The sequence below is a fragment of the Mesoplodon mirus genome (genome assembly GCF_964341445.2).
Source record: "Mesoplodon mirus genome assembly, chromosome: 19".
Lineage (NCBI taxonomy): Eukaryota > Metazoa > Chordata > Mammalia > Artiodactyla > Ziphiidae > Mesoplodon > Mesoplodon mirus.
The window spans coordinates 48,138,985-48,156,813 of record NC_138995.1 but is presented as its reverse complement, the minus strand read 5'-3'; the positions used below and the strand labels follow the sequence as shown (position 1 = coordinate 48,156,813).

General features: G+C 58.7%; 1 protein-coding gene across 1 annotated transcript in view; it reads left to right on the top strand.

Annotated features, from left to right (window-relative positions):
• Window positions 1-1,546: 1,546 nt before the first annotated feature.
• PEPD (peptidase D) overlaps window positions 1,547-17,829 on the top strand; it is a 117,381-nt gene continuing 101,098 nt past the window's right edge. The window contains exons 1-3 of the mRNA XM_082605987.1: window positions 1,547-1,619; window positions 9,879-10,062; window positions 12,006-12,133. Of these exons, the coding sequence (XP_082462113.1) occupies window positions 1,603-1,619; window positions 9,879-10,062; window positions 12,006-12,133 (329 nt within the window). The 5' untranslated portion in view covers window positions 1,547-1,602. The remainder of the gene's footprint in view (window positions 1,620-9,878; window positions 10,063-12,005; window positions 12,134-17,829) is intronic.

The following is a 17,829-nucleotide window of genomic DNA, read 5'->3' as shown; positions in this document are numbered from 1 at the left end:
GGGAGGAAGGATGGAGGTCCCCTCTTCCATCAACTCTCCTTGGTCTTATCTGGGTCAGGGAGGTGGAACGGGCTCTCTGGAGGTGCCACCTTCCTCCTCATGGCTTTGGCCATTTTAGCTGTGCCACAGGCTAAAGGTGCCTGGATGTCTGCTCATGAAACCCTACAGCAGCCCCGTGAGGCGATACCATTAGCTCCCACCTGTCAGATGAGGAAACCAGGGATGGTGCTAGGACTTGAAGCAGGCACGCTGTGTCACCCACCCTGCTTATGCTCTGGTTTGATTCCTCCCCCTATTTAAGGGGCCTGCTCTCTTCCCAGCTTTGTGGGAACAAACAACAGCTGCTTCTCCATCTCCGAGTCCCTGGGGCCTCCCTAGCTCAGCCATGGTGACCCACATCCTTGTTCTGACAAAGAAACAAGAGGCACTCCCAAACCCAAGGTCTTCAAAGAGAAGCTACTTCCAGCTGTGAGATAGCTGGGGGTGGGGTAAAGAAGCCCATGGGCACGTGCTGGGCCTCACATCCTGCCCACACACATCTGCATAACCCTCGTGGGGGCTGGGACTCAAGGGGTAACCTCTCCCACCAGCCCTGGGGCCCCTTCCTTTACTGAGCCAGTGTAAATCACTATCAAGTCACTACTGCATGAGGTCAGCCCCTGTGTGAACTCAGGTGAGTTATCTACCTCTCTGGGCCTCGGTTTCCTCATCTGTAAAATGGCATTAAGGACACAGCCTACCTCACAGGGATATTGTGAGGATTCAGTGAACTGACATTTGTAAAGCACTGGGGCACACTGAGTGCTCCGTACCTGTTAGTATTACTATTATTCTAAGGCACTGGCAACACAGGGAGCTCCCCTGGAACATCTACTTATCACCGCCCTTCCTGTCCCACTCCCCAACCTTCTGGAGGACACTGCACCCAACAAGAGTACCCAGCAGGGCAGAGGGGGATGCCCAGAGTTCTCCTGAACTGTGCCCTCCCTGTGCCCACTTCTCCCCAGCCCTCCTCACTGGCCTCCCTGTCCCCAGGTCCTTCTCCATCCTGCAGTTGAGGGAGCTTGGAAAGGGCCCAACAGACCTAACTCCCCAGCCCCATATTCAAGATCTGACCCTTGCTTACCTCTGAGGCTGCACCTCTCACCCCCCCACCCCCCTCCTGGACACTGAGCTTTTAGTTTATTCCAATTGCCCCAGCCTTTGCTCAAGCCATTTCCCTTCTCAAGCAACAGCTGTCACCTCTGCCCCGTCCCTAGACTGGGTCAGAGGCTCCCTCTCCCAAGGTGTCCTTCCCCTGGGCAGGCTGGGACGCCAGGTCAGGGGCAGAATCAAGGTATCCACTGCGTCGGGAAGTTCCCTCCTATTCTGGAAAGGCCTCTGCCTCCACCCGAGCCCCGCCCCTCGCCTGCAGCCGGGGGCCGAAGAGTAGATAGATCCTTCTCCTCCTTCTGGGCTCCGCCCCTCCGGGTCCTGCGGAGCCTTTTCACTAGAGGAGGCGGGGCAATGGCTCCCGGCCCCGCCCAGGCCCCGCCCCGCGAAGTGGGATCTGGTGGGGCTCAGCTGACGCCTGACTTCACGTGACGCTGGAGCCGGGCAAGCATGGCGGCGGCCACCGGGTGAGTGCTGCTGCTGTCCCCGGCCCTTGCATGGCGGCGCGGAGCGGGGGCTTGGGCCTCCCGGCTGGACAGTGGCTGAGAGCCCCGTTGCAGGGCCGCGTCCCCGCCGGGCGTGCAGTGTGGCCGCGGGCAGCGCGCTTCTTCGCGCGGGTTGGGCGTCCAGCGCGGGGCGTCTGGCTGCGCGTCCGAGTCAGCTCCCTGGCCACTGCCCACTGCCCTCGGGGCCGCAGTGGCGTTCAGGCCCCACCCGCGCGTGTGGAGTCCCCACTGTGCGGCCGAGGTGGGGTCCACGCCCACATTCACGATCACGACCCTCAGATGGGAAGGCAGCGTTGCCAGGGCGCTGGGGACCTGGGGGACCTCGGGAGGAGGCAGCGTTTCAGATGGGCGTGGAATCCCCTCCCTAGCGGGGCACTTCTCCTCTTCCTTCAGGGCCCAGATGGAACTTCCTCAGGGAGACTTCCCTAAGCACCTATCCTACTCTTAGCACCAGCTGGTAAATTATGTAGTACATAACAACAAAAGAAACAACTCGTTTCTTGTCTTCTCTCCATTTAAAGTGTGAGGTCAGGGCCTTTGTCTGGTTTGCGCCTGGACCTTGTTGGTACATGTCTTGCACACAGTAGATGCTTCATAAATTCTGCTGAATGAAACAATGGTGAATGGTCCTAGTGGCAGGAAATGTGGACAGGTGGGCTCACTGAAGCGTTGGGGAGTGTCCCTGATGAAGGAACATCTGAACAAAGGTTGAGAGTTCAGAGTGTTCTGGGGACGGGGGCAGTGGAGCGTGTCCCTGTGCCTGAGGGCAGTGTCCCAGCTGGCTTTTCTAGACTTTGTCCTAAGGGACTGGAAACTTACAAGGGTTTTTTAATCTGCTCTGATCTGCTTTTGAGACGACTATCCCCTGGGCTATATATGAGTTCAGGGCAAGGGCCAATTATGGGGGCGGCATTTGGGCCTGGAGATGCTGGGGGCTGGGAAGGGGAGTGGTAGAGAGAGGGCAGTGCCCCAGATGCCAGGCTGGAAATGAGATCAGAATGGGGGAACGGGTGGACTAAATGCATCTCTCTTTCTGGAAGGTAGGGAGAGTGGCAACAGAAAATGGCCTCCTCAGTTGGCCCCCAACTCCAAGGTTGGGAGAGCTTAGGACATGCAAATCAAACACTTAATAGGCACCTGCTGTATTCCAGTACTGGGCCTACCCTTACATGTTCATGGGCCACTGGGGTGGATGTCATGCCTCTAGTCTTGGTGTGTGCCATTGACAGGCGTGGATTCTGAGCTCAGAGGAGAGTGTGGGTAGGCTTCACTCCCTGGATGACATTTGTGCTAGTCCTTGAGCACCCCTGAGGCAGAGAACTATGCTTGCAAAGTCCCAGATGAGTGTCAAGGAATCTAGGGCCAGATCCTTGAACCCAGCCTGTGACCCTGTCTTAAAGAGCAGAGTGAGCAGTAGGTGTAGGCCAGTGCCCAGATGTGGGTCAATTACCCCTATATCTGGGCCACCAGGTGGTCACAGGGAGTTCCAGGGGCTGCATTTGGATTCAGGGCTCCATGCTGGCTTGAGGTCTGCTGCTCTCTCGAAGAGACAGGGAGCCAGGCTGGTGATTGGATGGGCGTGAGTCTAGAACTGGCTGAATCCTGGAAGGAGGGCCCTTATAGCACAACTGATTCTCTGGGCCATGGAGCAGTAAAACCGAGTGACAGAGGCCTTGGAGAGGTGTGTAATCGGAAGGGAGACCTGACAGGTGCAGGTAGCTTCCAGAGCTTGGCAGGACCTGCTTGGCAAGAGCCATCCCAGGCTGGTATGGGTTACCCTGCTGGACACTTAGAACCCAGCAGATTCTTTAAGTGGAAGAGGCTTCAAGTGTGTTTCCAGCAAAGCTCAGTGCCCAGCTGCATACACAGGACAGATCAGAGTGACAGGCCTAATGAGGCACCATACCATCAAGTCACAGCCACAGGCTCCCCAGGAGTTGGATTTGGTTGCCTGTAGAGTCCTTACAGGTCCTGGGCCCAGGGAGGCCTGGGTGCTTGGAGTGTGCTCCACGTGATGTGGGGAGTAGTGGAAGCCCTAAGTTGGTATCAGATTCAACTAGAAACTTGAGAAGCTCTTCTGGGGAGTGTTAAAGGGCTGATCCTGCTCTGTGCTGCCAGCCTGGGCAGGGACTTCAAGTTTGAGACGGAGGGTCCCACAGCCCCCAGAGAGTCTGCCATGAGGTCGTCTCCACCCCCTCCCCTAATCCAGTATCACTTGGTGGGAGGGAGCCCTGCCTTCTCCTTGAGTCATGCCTTGAGCTTCCCATGGACAGAGATGAGACTTCTCTGCTGTTGCCAGACCTGCTGCATCGGCCCCCCACATGGCTTTTTCCTTTCTCCACCTCCCTTTGCCCTCTCACCGGCTGGCCCTGGAGAGTCCTCATCCTCTGACATATTGTTCACATACTTGCAGACTCAGCTCAGATGGTTCCTCCTCCTAGAAGCCTTTCCTGACCGCCCTCCCTCCTGACCTCCAGTCAAGGCTTCCTGCTCAGTATTCCAGAGCATCCCAGTGTTTCCCACTGGCAGGATGCTCTTCTACATCTGCACTCCTGCCCGTCATGGTTGGGTGAGAGGTTGCTCCCCTTCATGTCTCTCCAGCATCCTTGGAGCCCAGGGACCAGTTCAGTTTGTGTCTCCAGGGCCCTGTGGCTGCCCAGTGATTGGTGCTGGGTGACACGGTGCCTAATGAATAAGAGGAGGATTTACTTTACACTAGTCCAGCATGCCATCCTGCTTTGCACGGAGCCCTCAGTGATTGAGGAAAGGAGCTGTGGGCAGGAGTGGGAACAGAACTCTGAATAGGGTGAAGGAGTATCTTTTTTTTAAAAAAACATCTTTATTGGAGTATAATTGCTTTACAATGGTGTGTTAGTTTCTGCTGTATAACAAAGTGAATCAGCTCTACATAAACATATCCCCATATCTCTGAAGGAGTATCTTTAATTCTTTAGCTGAGTGATTCTCAGGGAGCTGCTGCCCAGAGGGCTTTTGCCCAGTGATAAGCAGCAGGTGAGCTGCCCTGGGTGTGTGCCTGTGGGGTCATAGTTCACGCTGGAGTCAGCACTTCTGGAGGGCAAGTATCTGGAGGAGCCAGGTTCTGGATCAGAGCCCGTCCCCACCCTGATATGAACCTGGTGCTCTTGGAGCAGACGCATTGGGTTGACCTTGGGGGCTGGGGGGGGAGGGGTGGGTCTGTGGGAGGCAGGCGGCCACTGAGTGCCCCTTTGCCTTCCCATGCCCTTCCCCAGGCCTGGTCTGACTCCACACAGGTCCCTGTGTGTGCTTCGCCCCCCAACCCTCCTCAGGAGAAAGGTAGGCAGGGTGGGAGATGCTGACCAGCTGCCGTGTGGCCCCTCCAGCCAGGGTGAGCGGTCTGGCCCTGCTGACAGGCAGCCGGAGGGCTCGGTGGGCTTGATGCCTGGCCTGAGCTGGAGACTGTGGCCAAGGAAGCAGGTGGTCCTTGACTGGCATCTCTTGCCAGAATCTTAGCAGCATGGCCCCATCCAGAAGTGGTGTCACATCCTAATGCAGGGATCTTGTCCTTGTCTGTGCTGTGGACCCCATGGACACCCATGAGACCTCTACATGACTCTCAGTGTGATGAAATAAAATACAGAGGATTACAGGGAAAACCAATTATATGGAAATACAATTATAAAGATGTTAAGAAATAAATTTGTGGTATAGTAGTATATGCTTCTTTATACATTAAATAGTAAAAGCAGCAGGTCTAAGAACCACCTTATTGTTGAAGTAGTGATGAGTAAAAGTGGTATTTTGACGTACTGTGACATCAATAAGGTGACATGAAAATACCTCTGATTTCTGTTGGTGACAGATTCACACACTGCTGATACTGTTGTGGTTTGTTGCTTACATTAATAATTGAAGAAAATGTTAATTTAAAGGTGAGGTTAGAAAAAATAAAGATATAATTTTTTTCCCATCCAAGTAGGTGGACTCCCTAAACACTATGCATGAGTCCCTTGGGTGAGAACCCTGCAGGTGGCCATTGAGGTCAAAGGAGGGGCTGACTCAGTACTGATTTGGGGGACAGGAGAGAGTTTCGGAGCAGTGGTGTCACACCTTCTGCGGGGGCTGGTCACTGGCCATTTCCTGGGCTCTGGCAGGTGGCAGGGGGTGGGCTGGCCCATGGGGGCTGGAGCTTGTTCCGTGTGTCTCTTTGATACCCTGGAGCCTTTGTCTGCCAGCCCCTGCGGTCTTCCCTGGGCGTTGCCCGTGCCCTTGGCTGCCTGCAGTAAAGTGTGCCTTATTTCTACTTGGACTTGGGGACGACCTGGCTTTTGCCTTTTAGATTCCGGGTGCCAGTTAGCAAAAGCTCCAGCAGAAGCCAGTTGGGGATGTTTTATGGGTGCTGCTTTTGCTGAACTTGCAGGGAGAAGCCACCTGCGATGGCTCTGGGCCCAACATTCTCTCTGAGGGGTTGGTTTATGTCCTGAGAAATCAAAGGGCATGTCTCTATAAACCTTGATTCTGGGATACCCTGCCGTAATGAATGACTGCAGCCATCGGCCTGCCTGGGGACTCCGGCCAGGCTGCCTTTCTCTGTTCTGGCTGAGCCCATGGACGACTAGATAGTGTTGTAGATTTTGCAGGAGTAACGGATGCTCACAGGAGGGTAGCGTATTGCGTTTCCTGTCTTGACCTGGGCTGCTTGGCTCTTGGGCCACACAGGTCCTGTCTGGGTGCCCTGAGGAATTTAGGTCTCTCAGAAGGTTCTGGATACGACAAAGCCCAGCCCTTCTGAGAGCCTTCCAGGTGGGGACGTGGTGGCAGTCCAGGTGGACCCGGTAGCTGGTGTGTTTAAGGAAGAAGGTGTGGGGGGCATGAGGCCTGGGGGCTGGATGAGGTGGGTGGGGCTGTGCAGGCCGATGGCCCGAGGCTGGGCATTTTCAGGCAGTTGTGCTGCTGAGTCTGCACGGATCTAGGCACCTTTGGCCGAGGCCATCTGCAGCAGTGCCTTGGTGCTGTTCCCTCTGGGCCGCTGGGAGCCTGTAGAGACGAGGCGCTTCCCTGAGCCCACCCCCTCCATGGGCTTTGCTGAGTGAGGGGAAAGAATGGGAGGGAGCTTGGGGGACTCTGTGCACGGGTGCTGGTGGCTGCACTTTCAGTTCCTGATAGCACGGCCAGCTGGGGCGCTGGCATGTTGGTGAGCTGTCACCTCTGTCCTTTCATCCTTGTGGCTGAGCGTGGCAGCCAAGTGGCACGGCTTAGAGGAAGCCCTGGCTTCTTGTGTCCACCCGCCCAGGAGGGTGAGTGGGGCCCATGCCTGGCAAGGGGGACAGCAGGGAGGCTATAGTCCTGTCAGCATGTGCCGGGTGGGCAAGACCCCTCCAGCCTTCCTGGCCAGGCTGGCCCAAGGGTTCTGCTTCCTGCCCCTCTGGGGCTGATGTGGCAACTTCGCACAGCTGTGTGGGTGGCCCCACGTTGTGACAGTTGTTCACTCAGCAGATATTTATTGAGCACTTGCTGCGTGCTAACCATAGTGCTAGGCACGGGGCAGCGGGGACCAGAGCAGACCCGGATCTCTGTGTTCATGGGGTTTCCATTCTAGTGGACAGAGGCGGACCTCACCAGTGAGCACCAGTACACATTTATGTTGGAGAGTGAACGCGTCATTTCATCAGGGACTTGGACGAGCCTCAATCCAAGGGGTGACTGAAGAGAGTATAATGCAGGGTGGGTTACACAGCTGTGGGCAGGCTGGGTGGGGGGAGAGCGAACAGCCTGTGTAGCTCCAGGTTCCCCAGGGAGGAGCCGGGAGTGGATTCTGTGTCCTTCCCCATCTCTTCCCACTCTCCAGCCTCTCGCTTTGCCTCCCAGTCACCACATCCTCCTGGAGCTGACGAGGTCCTCGTGGGCCAGGCCCGGACAGAGTGGGAGAGTGGATGTGGAGACACGAGTGGGGGAAGCCCGGCCCAGGGCTAAGCGGGGGGACAGGCTGGGGAGAGAGCTGCAAGGTTAAAGAGGGAAGCCAGGGAAAGCCATCCTGAGAAAGTGCCATTGGAGCCAAGATGTGCAGGAGGTGTCACCTTCCTCTGAGGGCCCCATGGCCAGGTGAGTGTGGAAGGTGCCCCAGGGCTGTGAGGGCAGGTTCCATCTGCCCAACTCTCACTGCAGCCCCAGGCAGAGCCCCCTCCCTTGCACCAGCTCTGGGCTGTCCCTCCCCTCTTGGACCTCCATGCCTGCTCCCTGCTGGCCAGAGAGCCTGCAGGGCCTCCCTCGAACACACATCACACGCACTGCCTGACTCCTGCACCCTGGCTCTGGCCTTGCTGGCCCCCGGCCTGCTCGCTACGACTGCACTTCCTTCCTTTGTTTGGTCATTCATGTGACACTATTTTAGGTGCCGGGAAGGAGGCAAGGTCCCTGCTCTCACAGAGCTTACATTTTACTTGGGGAGACAACAAGCAAGTAAATATATACTGTTCGGCCGCGATGCGTGGTTCTAGAGAGGCAGGAAGAGAGTAGTGGGTAGGTTTGGATGGGGTTATCGGAAAAGCTTCCGGGAAGGGGGAGCATTTCTACAGAGGCCTGGATAAAGCAAGAACACGAGCCTGGTAGGCACTGGGAGGGAGCATTCCTCACAGGGAACAGCAGCAGCGAAGGCCCCCCGTGGGAGCGTTCTCGGAGGTTAGGGAAGGGTGGGATGCCTGTGCGGCTCCCCTCAGCGCCTTGTGGCTGGGAGTAAGTCTGCACCGTGTTGTAAGGGCAGTAGAAAGTGGGGAGGGGTTGAGCAGGGTAATGCCTGCTGGGATTTCCACTTTTCAAGGGTCCCTCTGGGTGGGTGCAGACCAGGCTGTGGCAGAGGCTGAGGCTGGGAGCAGCTAAGAGTTCCTGCAGTTGTCCAGGTGGGAGATGGGAATGAGCCACATGGTCCGGGCTCCAGCTTGGAGGTGAGCTGAGGATGGAGGGGGGCCCGGAGGGGCCGGTGCGGGGCCGGGTTTCAGGAGAGAGCGTGGCCTCCAGTGTCCTGGGCGCTGAGGCCCCCTGAGGACTGGGAACCCACCTGCAGATTCAGGGGCATGGGGCCATTGTGGCCTGGCAGGGGCTGTAGCGCAGGAGGGGGTGGGCCAAGGTCTGCTGGCACGGATTGAGGAGAGCACGGATTGAGGAGAGCACGGGCGGCCAGGACACGGGCACGGGCTGGGTGACTCTTCAGAGGATATTTCTTGCAAAGGGAGAGAGAAATAGATGGCTGGCGAGCACAGGGGTCAAGGGGAGTGCTTTTATTTATTTATTTTCAAGCCGGGTGAGGTTCCTGTATGTCTGGATGCTGAGAATGATCCTGAGAGGGGAAAATTGATGCTGGAGCAACTTGGGGGGGTGGGGGTGGGGAGAAAGGCGAGGGGTGGGGCAGGCCATGCCCAGATGGAGGGGGAGCCTCGGGTGGGAGCAGCTGTCTAGAGGGGCCCAAGGCAGGAGGGGTCTGGAGAGTGGGTGCTAGGAGGATAGGGGGTGTTTTCTCAGTGAAAAGGGAAGCCAGTGTGGGCGTGAGGAGAGACACCCACCTGCCCTGCCAGGCCTGGCTCCGCCTGGCCTTCAGTGAGGCCACCACAGCTCATTGCTTGCTGGCTGCCGTCCTCAGGGCCAGCACCCAAAGGGCTGCCACTCCAGGTCCATCTTGTCGTGCTTCCTCCTTGCTCATTTGGCACCTACGAGCCTGGCTCGGCTTAGGGCCTGGTGCTGCATGCCCTGGGCACGTGTGTGTGTTTGTGTGTATGTGTTGGGGACAGGTGGGTGTCCCGGCTCAGGTGAGGAACAGGCCAGGCTGCTGGGTCTGTGACTTGCAGAGAAGATGGAGGCCTGCAGACACATGGGCAGGGATCCACTGTCATCTGGGCCAGATCTCGCATGGATAGGAAGCTCCTTGAGGGCTGGAATTGGGGGTTGGGGGTGTGTCTCCACATCACTGCAGACTTCCCTTACGTGGGCTTCGCCCGTCTATCAGTTACACAGACCCAGCTGCCTCTCCTCCCCACCTGTGGTCCAGTGCTCAGGGACAGGAGGGGAGGGTGTGGTTGACAAGCCCCTGTGGTCCTCCAGTGGCCCAGTGAGGGGCTGTTTCTGGGTCACAGGCAGGCCGAGCTTGGACCGGCTTGCCACGTGCTAATGGGGGTCCTGCCTCTGGGTGGGGGACGTGCCTGGTGGTGCTAACAGAAGCCTGCGTGGCGGTGTGTGCTTGTGTCTTTGCAGACCCTCATTTTGGCTGGGGAATGAAACCCTGAAGGTGCCGCTGGCGCTCTTTGCCCTGAACAGGCGGCGCCTATGTGAGCGTCTGCGAAAGAACCCGGCGGTGCAGGCCGGCTCTGTCGTGGTGCTGCAGGGCGGGGAGGAGACTCAGCGCTACTGCACCGACACTGGGGTCCTCTTCCGCCAGGTGAGCCCAGCCGGCAGACTCCCACATCTCTGAGTGTGCACTAGGCCCGCTGTGGGCTGTCTGCCCTCCTCCAGCATCAGGCCTGGTGGGCCTGGGCAGCTCTGCCCCCTGGGGGACCCTGAAGAGGCTCTCTGAAAGCAGGCCGAGGCTTGGGTCCCCAGGGAGCCCCCTCTGCAGGGGGCAGGGCTGTCGCCAGCCAGCCTCAGCTCTCTCAGGTCAGAGTCTGGAGAGACGATGCTCCTGGGGGAGCAAGCAGGCAAGGCTTCATGGAGGAGGCAGTATTTGGTGTGAGCCCTGAAGGCCGGCATGAATTCTGACTGGTGGAGCTGGGGATGGGCGTTCCGGGCTCGGGGGTAGTATCCACAGGATTGGACCTCAGACGGCGGGCTGGGCAGCCTTCCCTGGCCCGGGAGAGGTGTAGATGGGGCGGGCTGAGTTCCTGGGGTCAGATTCTGCCACGGCAAGGAGGACGGGGGCTGCAGAGGTCCTGGGAGGAGGCATGTGAGCAGGGTCTGAGCAGGAGTCGGCGGCCCAGGCATTGGTCCCGGCTTGGCCAGTGCCGACCCTGTGACCCTCACTGGGGTTTGGTGTCCTCCTCTGGGAAGTGGTCCAGGGGCTCCTCGAGGTTCTGGAACCCTGTGGGGCAGCGGGTGGCCCAGCTGCAGGAAGCCAGCTTGGATGTGGTGGCCTCGGCTGAGAATCACTGACATCACTCGGTTCCCAGGAATAAGAACAAGGACACTGGACAGAGGAGCTCACCCAGAAAGCCAGGAGGGCCCTGAGCTGGCCCTGCTTTATAGATAAAGAAACAGGCTCAGAGGGAAATGACTTGCTAGAGGTGGAGCTGGGATTATTTAGAACCCATCTCCCGACCCCAAGTCTAGCGCTCTCTTCTCCTCCCTGCGCTGCCCTGAGTGGAGGTCTGATGCGCTGGGAACTCCCCAGGGGCAGGCAGAGCTGAGAGGACATGGGCGTCCAGCATCCGGGTCAGGGAGGAGGCAGGGGAACCAGAGGGGAGCTAAGTGTGGAGAGCGGGTGGCCTCTGCAGGCGTGGCCTCTGCAGCTGGACAACATCCACCCCGCAGGGCACAGGCCGAGATCCACTGCCGGGAGCCATGGCGCAGTGTTTTCTGTGGAAAGCACCTCCTCCTGCAGGGCTTCCCTCTGCCACGTCGTCCTTGCAGCTGCAAGCCTGCCGTCCCTGTTGCTGGAGATGTGCAGGTCTAAATAAGTTTTCTCTGACTAGTCTTGGTGCTTCTTGAGGTTTCCATAGTCTGTGGCTTAAAAACCGGCCTCCTAAATTCAGCTGTTGGCTCTCTTAGTGGTGTTATGCAAGGTTAATTTTAGAAGAGCGCCTCCTCCACTTCATACCTTTATAACGCTATTCTAGCTCCGTGTTTAATGCTAAACACTGAAGTCATCAGCTGCCCCGGGGGTGGGAGAAGGAAGGAAGAAGTCCTAAATGGAGGAATCCGGTTTCTGAGCAGATGCCCGGCCTGGGCGTCTAAGTCAAGGTGGCATCTTGCCTGCCTGCAGGCAGTGGGGGTAGCAGAGAGGTGGGGGGGAGGGAGGGGAGTGCGGACAAGGCAGAGACGAACCCGTGGTGCTCCTGGGCACCCGTGTCTTAACCTGCCCTGTCTGGGACCTGAGGCGGGTGGCCGGTGAGGTGGGGTGCAGGTGGGGCTGGGACACGGGCCTGAAGTAGGGTCTGAGCAGCCAGCCAGGAGGAAGGAGGGGACGGCAGCCTGCAGCTGGTGCAGGGGACAGGGTGCTGAGGTGGAGGGTGGTGTGAGGCTGGGGGTCAGGCTCCGAGAGCCAGGGAGCCCGAGCTGACTCTCCAGGGTGCGGGGAGGAAAGCGCTCGGTCAGATACCCCACCTCTCTCCTTGCACCTCACGTTTCTGTCCTGCTGACGGGTGACCTGGGTCCTTGTTCCCGCCACAGGAGTCCTTCTTTCACTGGGCCTTCGGTGTCACCGAGCCAGGCTGCTACGGCGTGATGGACGTGGACACTGGGATGACGACGCTCTTCGTGCCCAGGTTTCCTCCCAGCCATGCCACCTGGATGGGAAAGTACGGAGCTCCCCGGGGCGTGTGATGGGGCCTGCTGACCACTGGCCGGCTGCTGACCACTGGCCGGCTGCTGACCGCTGGCTGCCTGCTGGCCGCTGGCCGGCTGGGGTGGGGGTGGGCGCAGGGCCAGGGCGTGTGACGGTGCCTGCTGGCTGCTGGCCGGCTGCTGACCACTGGCCGGCTGCTGACCGCTGGCTGCCTGCTGGCCGCTGGCCGGCTGGGATTGGGGTGGGCGCAGGGCCGGGGCGTGTGACGGTGCCTGCTGGCCGCTGGCTACCTGCTGACCGCTGGCCGGCTGGGGTGGGGGTGGGTGCAGGTCCGGGGCGTGTGACGGTGCCTGCGGGCCGCTGGCTGCCTGCTGACCGCTGGCCGCCTGCTGACCGCTGGCCGGCTGGGGTGGGGGTGGGCGCAGGGCCTGGCCTGTGGGTGGCAAGCGGCGGGGGGGCGGGGGGCAGAATTAGCAAGGGGGAGGGTTAGCGGGCAGGCCTGTTAACAGTCTACTCTGGGCCAGAGCCTGTTACCCTTTGCTGGGAAGGGGTGTCAGAGCTGGAGCCACAGACCACGGTCATGTTTGTTTGGAGGTACTATTGATTAATCTTGAAATTCCGGATTCCCAGCTTTGTTAAGATGCCCGAGGCTTTGGCCTGGGTCATTGGGAGGCAGCCCCTCCCTGGATGTGGTGGGGAGGGCAGCCTGGGGCCCTTCTCTGCAGCCCATCACTGACTGCAGTGCAGGGCGTTCCTGGGTGCCTCCCGCATGCCGGCCTCTGGGCTAGGCTCTGCGGCTCCCAGGATGTAGGCCCTGCCTCAGCTGGCTCACCTGGGAGACAGGGTCGTGCTCTAGGGTTGTGCTGTGGGAGAAGTGTGAGGCCAGAGGCCTGGGTGAGCCTGAGAGGCTGCCTCCCTCATCATCTGTGGTGCCTGCCAGCTTCAGGGCCCTTGGCCCTGTCCACCCCTCCCGGGAGCCGTTCCTGCCTGCTCAGAGGTGCTGAGGCAGAAGCTGTATTTAACTGGGGCTGCTTGAGGTGATCAGAGGATCCTGCCAAATGCTCGCCGCCTTCCAGCGTGTCATTTCTGCCAGGAGAGTGCTTATTCTGGGCTAATGTATACATTGCAGCCTTTGCTGCGTCGTGGGCCCAAAATGCTCAGTACCGGGTAGGCTGGCAGGTCTGCGGCTGGTTTGAATGATAAGGCATCCGGCTGCTGCAGGGACATTGCTCTGTTCAGAGGGCCAGGGCAGGGCTCCCACACCTCAGCGGGCTTCTCCGGGGAGCGGGTCTGGCCACTGTCGGGCCTCTGATGCCTTATCTGTGGAACAGCGATGATGCCCCTCGTGAGGCACTGCCAGGGCTCTAGTCACAGTGATGGTCACTGTGGAGTGGTTACATTTGTGACACTGAAATGAGGCAGCGAGGGTGCTGGGGACAGGCAGCTTGTAATGTCCACAGTATTTGTGGCCATTCCCTGTGGAGAGCTGGAATCTTTTCCCTCCTCCCTCCCTCAGTCAGGACCTGGGTGACTGCCTCGATGTGTGAACGTGGCTGCGTCACCATGTGACTTCTGAGGCTAGACTGTAAAGTGTGCTACGGTTTCCACCTGGTTCTCGTTCCTCAAGCCCAGCTGCCGCTCAGTGAGGAACCCAAACTCACCCACGTGGAGGGAGGGACCAGAGGCCCCGCTGACAGCCAGCACCACCCTCTAGAGTGGGTGACTCCAAGCCCCAGCCCTCTCAGGGCTTTGTTCCGAGCCCCGACTTTCAGAGTCTGTGAACGTGATACATGCTTTTTTCCTCCCCTGCGTGTCAGGGTGATTTGTCACAAAGCCCTGGTAACTGGAGGAGTTTCCTGGTGAGAGTTTAGATCTGGTCTCCGTGAGAAGATTCTCCCGGACCCCCTCCTGCACCTTGAGGTGTTCACAGAGCTGGTCCTGCCAGTGGCCCCTGTGCCTGCACGGCACCCATGGCTTTGGCCTGGCTGCCCTCTCAGCCCCCCTGTGGCCTTGCCTCTTGGCTCAGGACGTGCTGAGATGCCCACTACTCAGCAGCGCTGCAGTCAGAGATGCAGCACCGTGAGACGTGGGCGTGGACAGTGGTGAGGTGTGCAGGTGTGCAGGGGCTCTGAGTGCGTCCCCTCTTCTGACTGCTGCTGCTTATGCAGAGCCAACTCTCATGAGAAGTCAGGGAGTGCCTGTCTGTGGGGGAGGGTGGACATCCTCCAGGGTGTGGCCCCTGCCTCAGGGACTTCACACTCCATTGGGAAACCTGAGCAAATCTCACCCTGCCTCCCCACAGCCATCATCTGGGGAGCCAAACAGCACTTGACTTGAGGGTTTTTGTTTTGTTTTGTTTTGGCCAAGCCGCACGGCATGTGGGATCTTAGTTCCCTGCCAGACTAGGGATCGAACCGTGCCCCCTGCAGTGGAAGTGCAGAGTCTTAACTGGACCACCAGGGAGGTCCCGACTTGAGGGCTTAAAACCCAGGACCTGATTGGTCAGGGAGCAGCTGTTATCGGTTGGCTGTTCTAGAGCATAATCTCCAATAATACAGGAATGATGTTCTGCACTTTGACCACGGCTGGGTTTTAGAGCCGCTGTTAAAAAGTTCTCGTTTAGTCTGTCCCTGCTTTGCCAGGGCAGCTGATTGTCTGGTACGGACCTTGGAGGGTACAAATGGGTCTGTAGGGTGGGTCTCCCTCTTGGAAAGGCTCCATGTACGCGCTGGGCAGGCCAGACGGCGCAAGCTGGTCCCAATGGGCATTCCGGCTCCGCAGCAGATAGCTCGCCCCTTGTCTCTTGCCGACCTGGCCCCGCTCCGTGCCCATCCCCGGCAGGCCTTTCCCTTCCTCTGTTCTGGTGTGACCCTCCCCTAGTCCCCACGTCCCAAGCCTTTGGGAGAGAAGGCACGATAGGAACAGGGCAGTGGAAGGGGTTGGTTGTCTGGGGCTGGAGGTGGGGAGCAGCCAGATCTGATGTGTGTAGCTGTTTCCAGATGCTCATAATCAATAGAGTGGGAGCGAGGCTGACGGGATTACCTGGCCTTTGCAGTCGAGACCCACTGGACTGAACGTTTGACCTTCAGCTCCCCAGCTTCCTTTTGAGTCTCTGTCTGATGGCTTCTGAAAATCCATCTGGCAGACACTGCAATCCGAAGTCATCCAGGGAAACAACACCCCCGTCTGTAGATCTGCCACTTCCCGTGTAAACAGCCTTTCCTGTTGTCAGGGCTGCAGACGCCAAGGGGCTTGTGGGCAGCCTGGTGCTCCGCCTGTTCCTCACCCCGGGCCTTTGTGGGGGCAGGAGTGTGGTAGCTTCTATTTTGTTTTTATTTGGGGTCTTTGCTTACAAAAGTTTGGTGTCTTTTTTTTTTTTTTTTTGCGGTACGCAGGCCTCTCACTGTTGTGGCCTCTCCCGTTGCGGAGAACAGGCTCCGGATGTGCAGGCTCAGTGGCCATGGCTCATGGGCCCAGCCGCTCCGCGGCACGTGGGATCTTCCCGGACCAGGGCACGAACCCACGTCCCCTGCATCGGCAGGTGGACTCTCAACCACTGCGCCACCAGGGAAGCCCTGGTGTCTTTTTGGTGTGAGAGTGTTTCCCATCATTTTCGTCAGAATCAGCCTCAGCTGATGGCAGTTTTGGCTGCTGGGGTGTCTGGGGTCCCCTAAGCAGGTGGGAAATTGCCTCTTTGGGCAGTCTTAGCACTGACAGAGGATGAGCAACTTTGGGTCAGGTTGGGCGACCCTCCTAGAACCTTTGGAGCCTTGGCGGTTTTCTGCTCCCATCCCTGGCTGAGGCCTTGGGCTTAGAACGTGAGAGACAGTGTGGCTGGCCTGGGGTTTGTAGGGAGGAGGGGGCTCTCCCCAGAGCTGAGGCCCCGAGCACTGCACTTTCTGGGATGGGGACTGATGTGTGCTGTGGTGTGTGTGTATGTGTCTGCAGTGTGTGTGCATATGTGATGTGTGTGGGTATGTTTGCTGGGGGGTGTAGTGTGGTGTAGTATGTGTGCTGGGTGGTGTGTGTGGGGGGGGTGGAGTGTGGGAGTGTGTGTGTGTGGTGTAGGGTTGTGGGGTGGTGTGTCTGTGGGGTGTTTGGGGTGTGCTTTTTCACAGTCACTGCCCCCACCCCATACACACAGCTGGGTCACAGGACGAAGGCTGCCTCAGCCCGCCTGATGGCCTGGCCCCGGCTCCCCCGTCTTTAGGGAAGGCGCCCCGGGCACTGATGAGGGGTGCAGGCCTTCCTGAGGAGGGCCAAGGGAATTACTTTGGCTCTGACCCCAGGCGGTTTGCGGGGAGCCTGACCCCGGTCAGCCCGAGGCCTGGCGAGGCATTTGGCCCCTCTCCCTGGGCTCTGCTGCCCACGGGCCTCCTCTCCATCACCTCTGCTCTCCGCACCGGCCTCTCTGGGAAGTGCTGCCTCGCCGCCCAGGTTCAGGCGCCTGCATAGCTTTGGAGAGCCCTGCTTTTCTCTAACAAGCTAATAGAGCCTTGACATGGTTGCCGACTTCCTTCTGGGGCAAGTGCGGGGTGCCGGGCGGTGAGCCGGAGGAGAGGCCGCTGCGTTGTATGTGGCTGCAGGCAGGCTCCGGCCGCTGGAGATGGATGATGACGGCTGTGATTTGGCCCTGTTACTTACTCATGAGCCCCATGCGGGTGGTCAGCTTGCCAGCTAGACCTGCGCTTGGAAATGTCATTTCCTAGAGGGCTCCACCGTGTCTGCACCGTGGGCATTAATTGAGAGTCTCCTTCTCACAGGAGGGCCCGCACAGGGTGTGGGCACTCGCTGCACCTGCCCTGACCCTGAGTTCTGGGAAAGGCCTCCCCTGTCGCATGCTGGGCCCAGCCGCCTGTGAAAGAGGCCTGCGTGGGCCGGATTCCCAGACACTGGCTCCTTCTTGAAGACACAGACCCTTTTGAGTGGGACCCTCCCTCCCCTCTCCGGCCAGAGCCGCCCCTTCCTTTTGAAGGGAAGAGTTTCTAGGGTGGAGTCGGCTTCCCTACTGACCCATCCTCTCCCATCCAGTTGCTTCTACTTGAATCTCCCACATGACGGGGTCTGGGATGAGCTGCCCTACTGGACCCCAAACTCCAGTCAGGGCTCCATGCAGCCCTCTGTGAGGCTGCTGCCAGCCTGGCACTCAAGTGGCATATAGCTGCCCAGTGACCCCTCCAGCCAGCTCTGTAGGGCTCACAGGGACATGCCACTCCTTCTCCTGTCTAGCCCTCTGGTGGCTGGCTTGACGTGGTGGCATGGCACCCTTACCTCTTAGGGTGACATTTAAATGATTTTTACTGTAATTGGCCCCCAAACAGGAAAAATAAGTACTATTCAAACTTAATTATCTCTGCCCTTTAGAAAACAAAATGACAGGCAAAGTACCAGAAAAGATGCTCCCAGCTTTTCGGGTTGTATCTGTCAAATGGTTATTCTTTTTTTTTTGCGGTTCGCAGGCCTCTCACTGTTGTGGCCTCTCCTGTTGCGGAGCACAGGCTCTGGACGCGCAGGCTCAGCAGCCATGGCTTGTGGGCCCAGCTGCTCCACGGCATGTGGGATCTTCCCGGACCGGGGCATGAACCCGTGTCCCCTGCATCAGCAGGCGGACTCTCAACCACTGTGCCACCAGGGAAGCCCCAAATGGTTATTCTTGCTGCGAACCAGGCCTGTGGCTAGTTGGGCGATCTGGGGCCCTTGAGGCCCAGT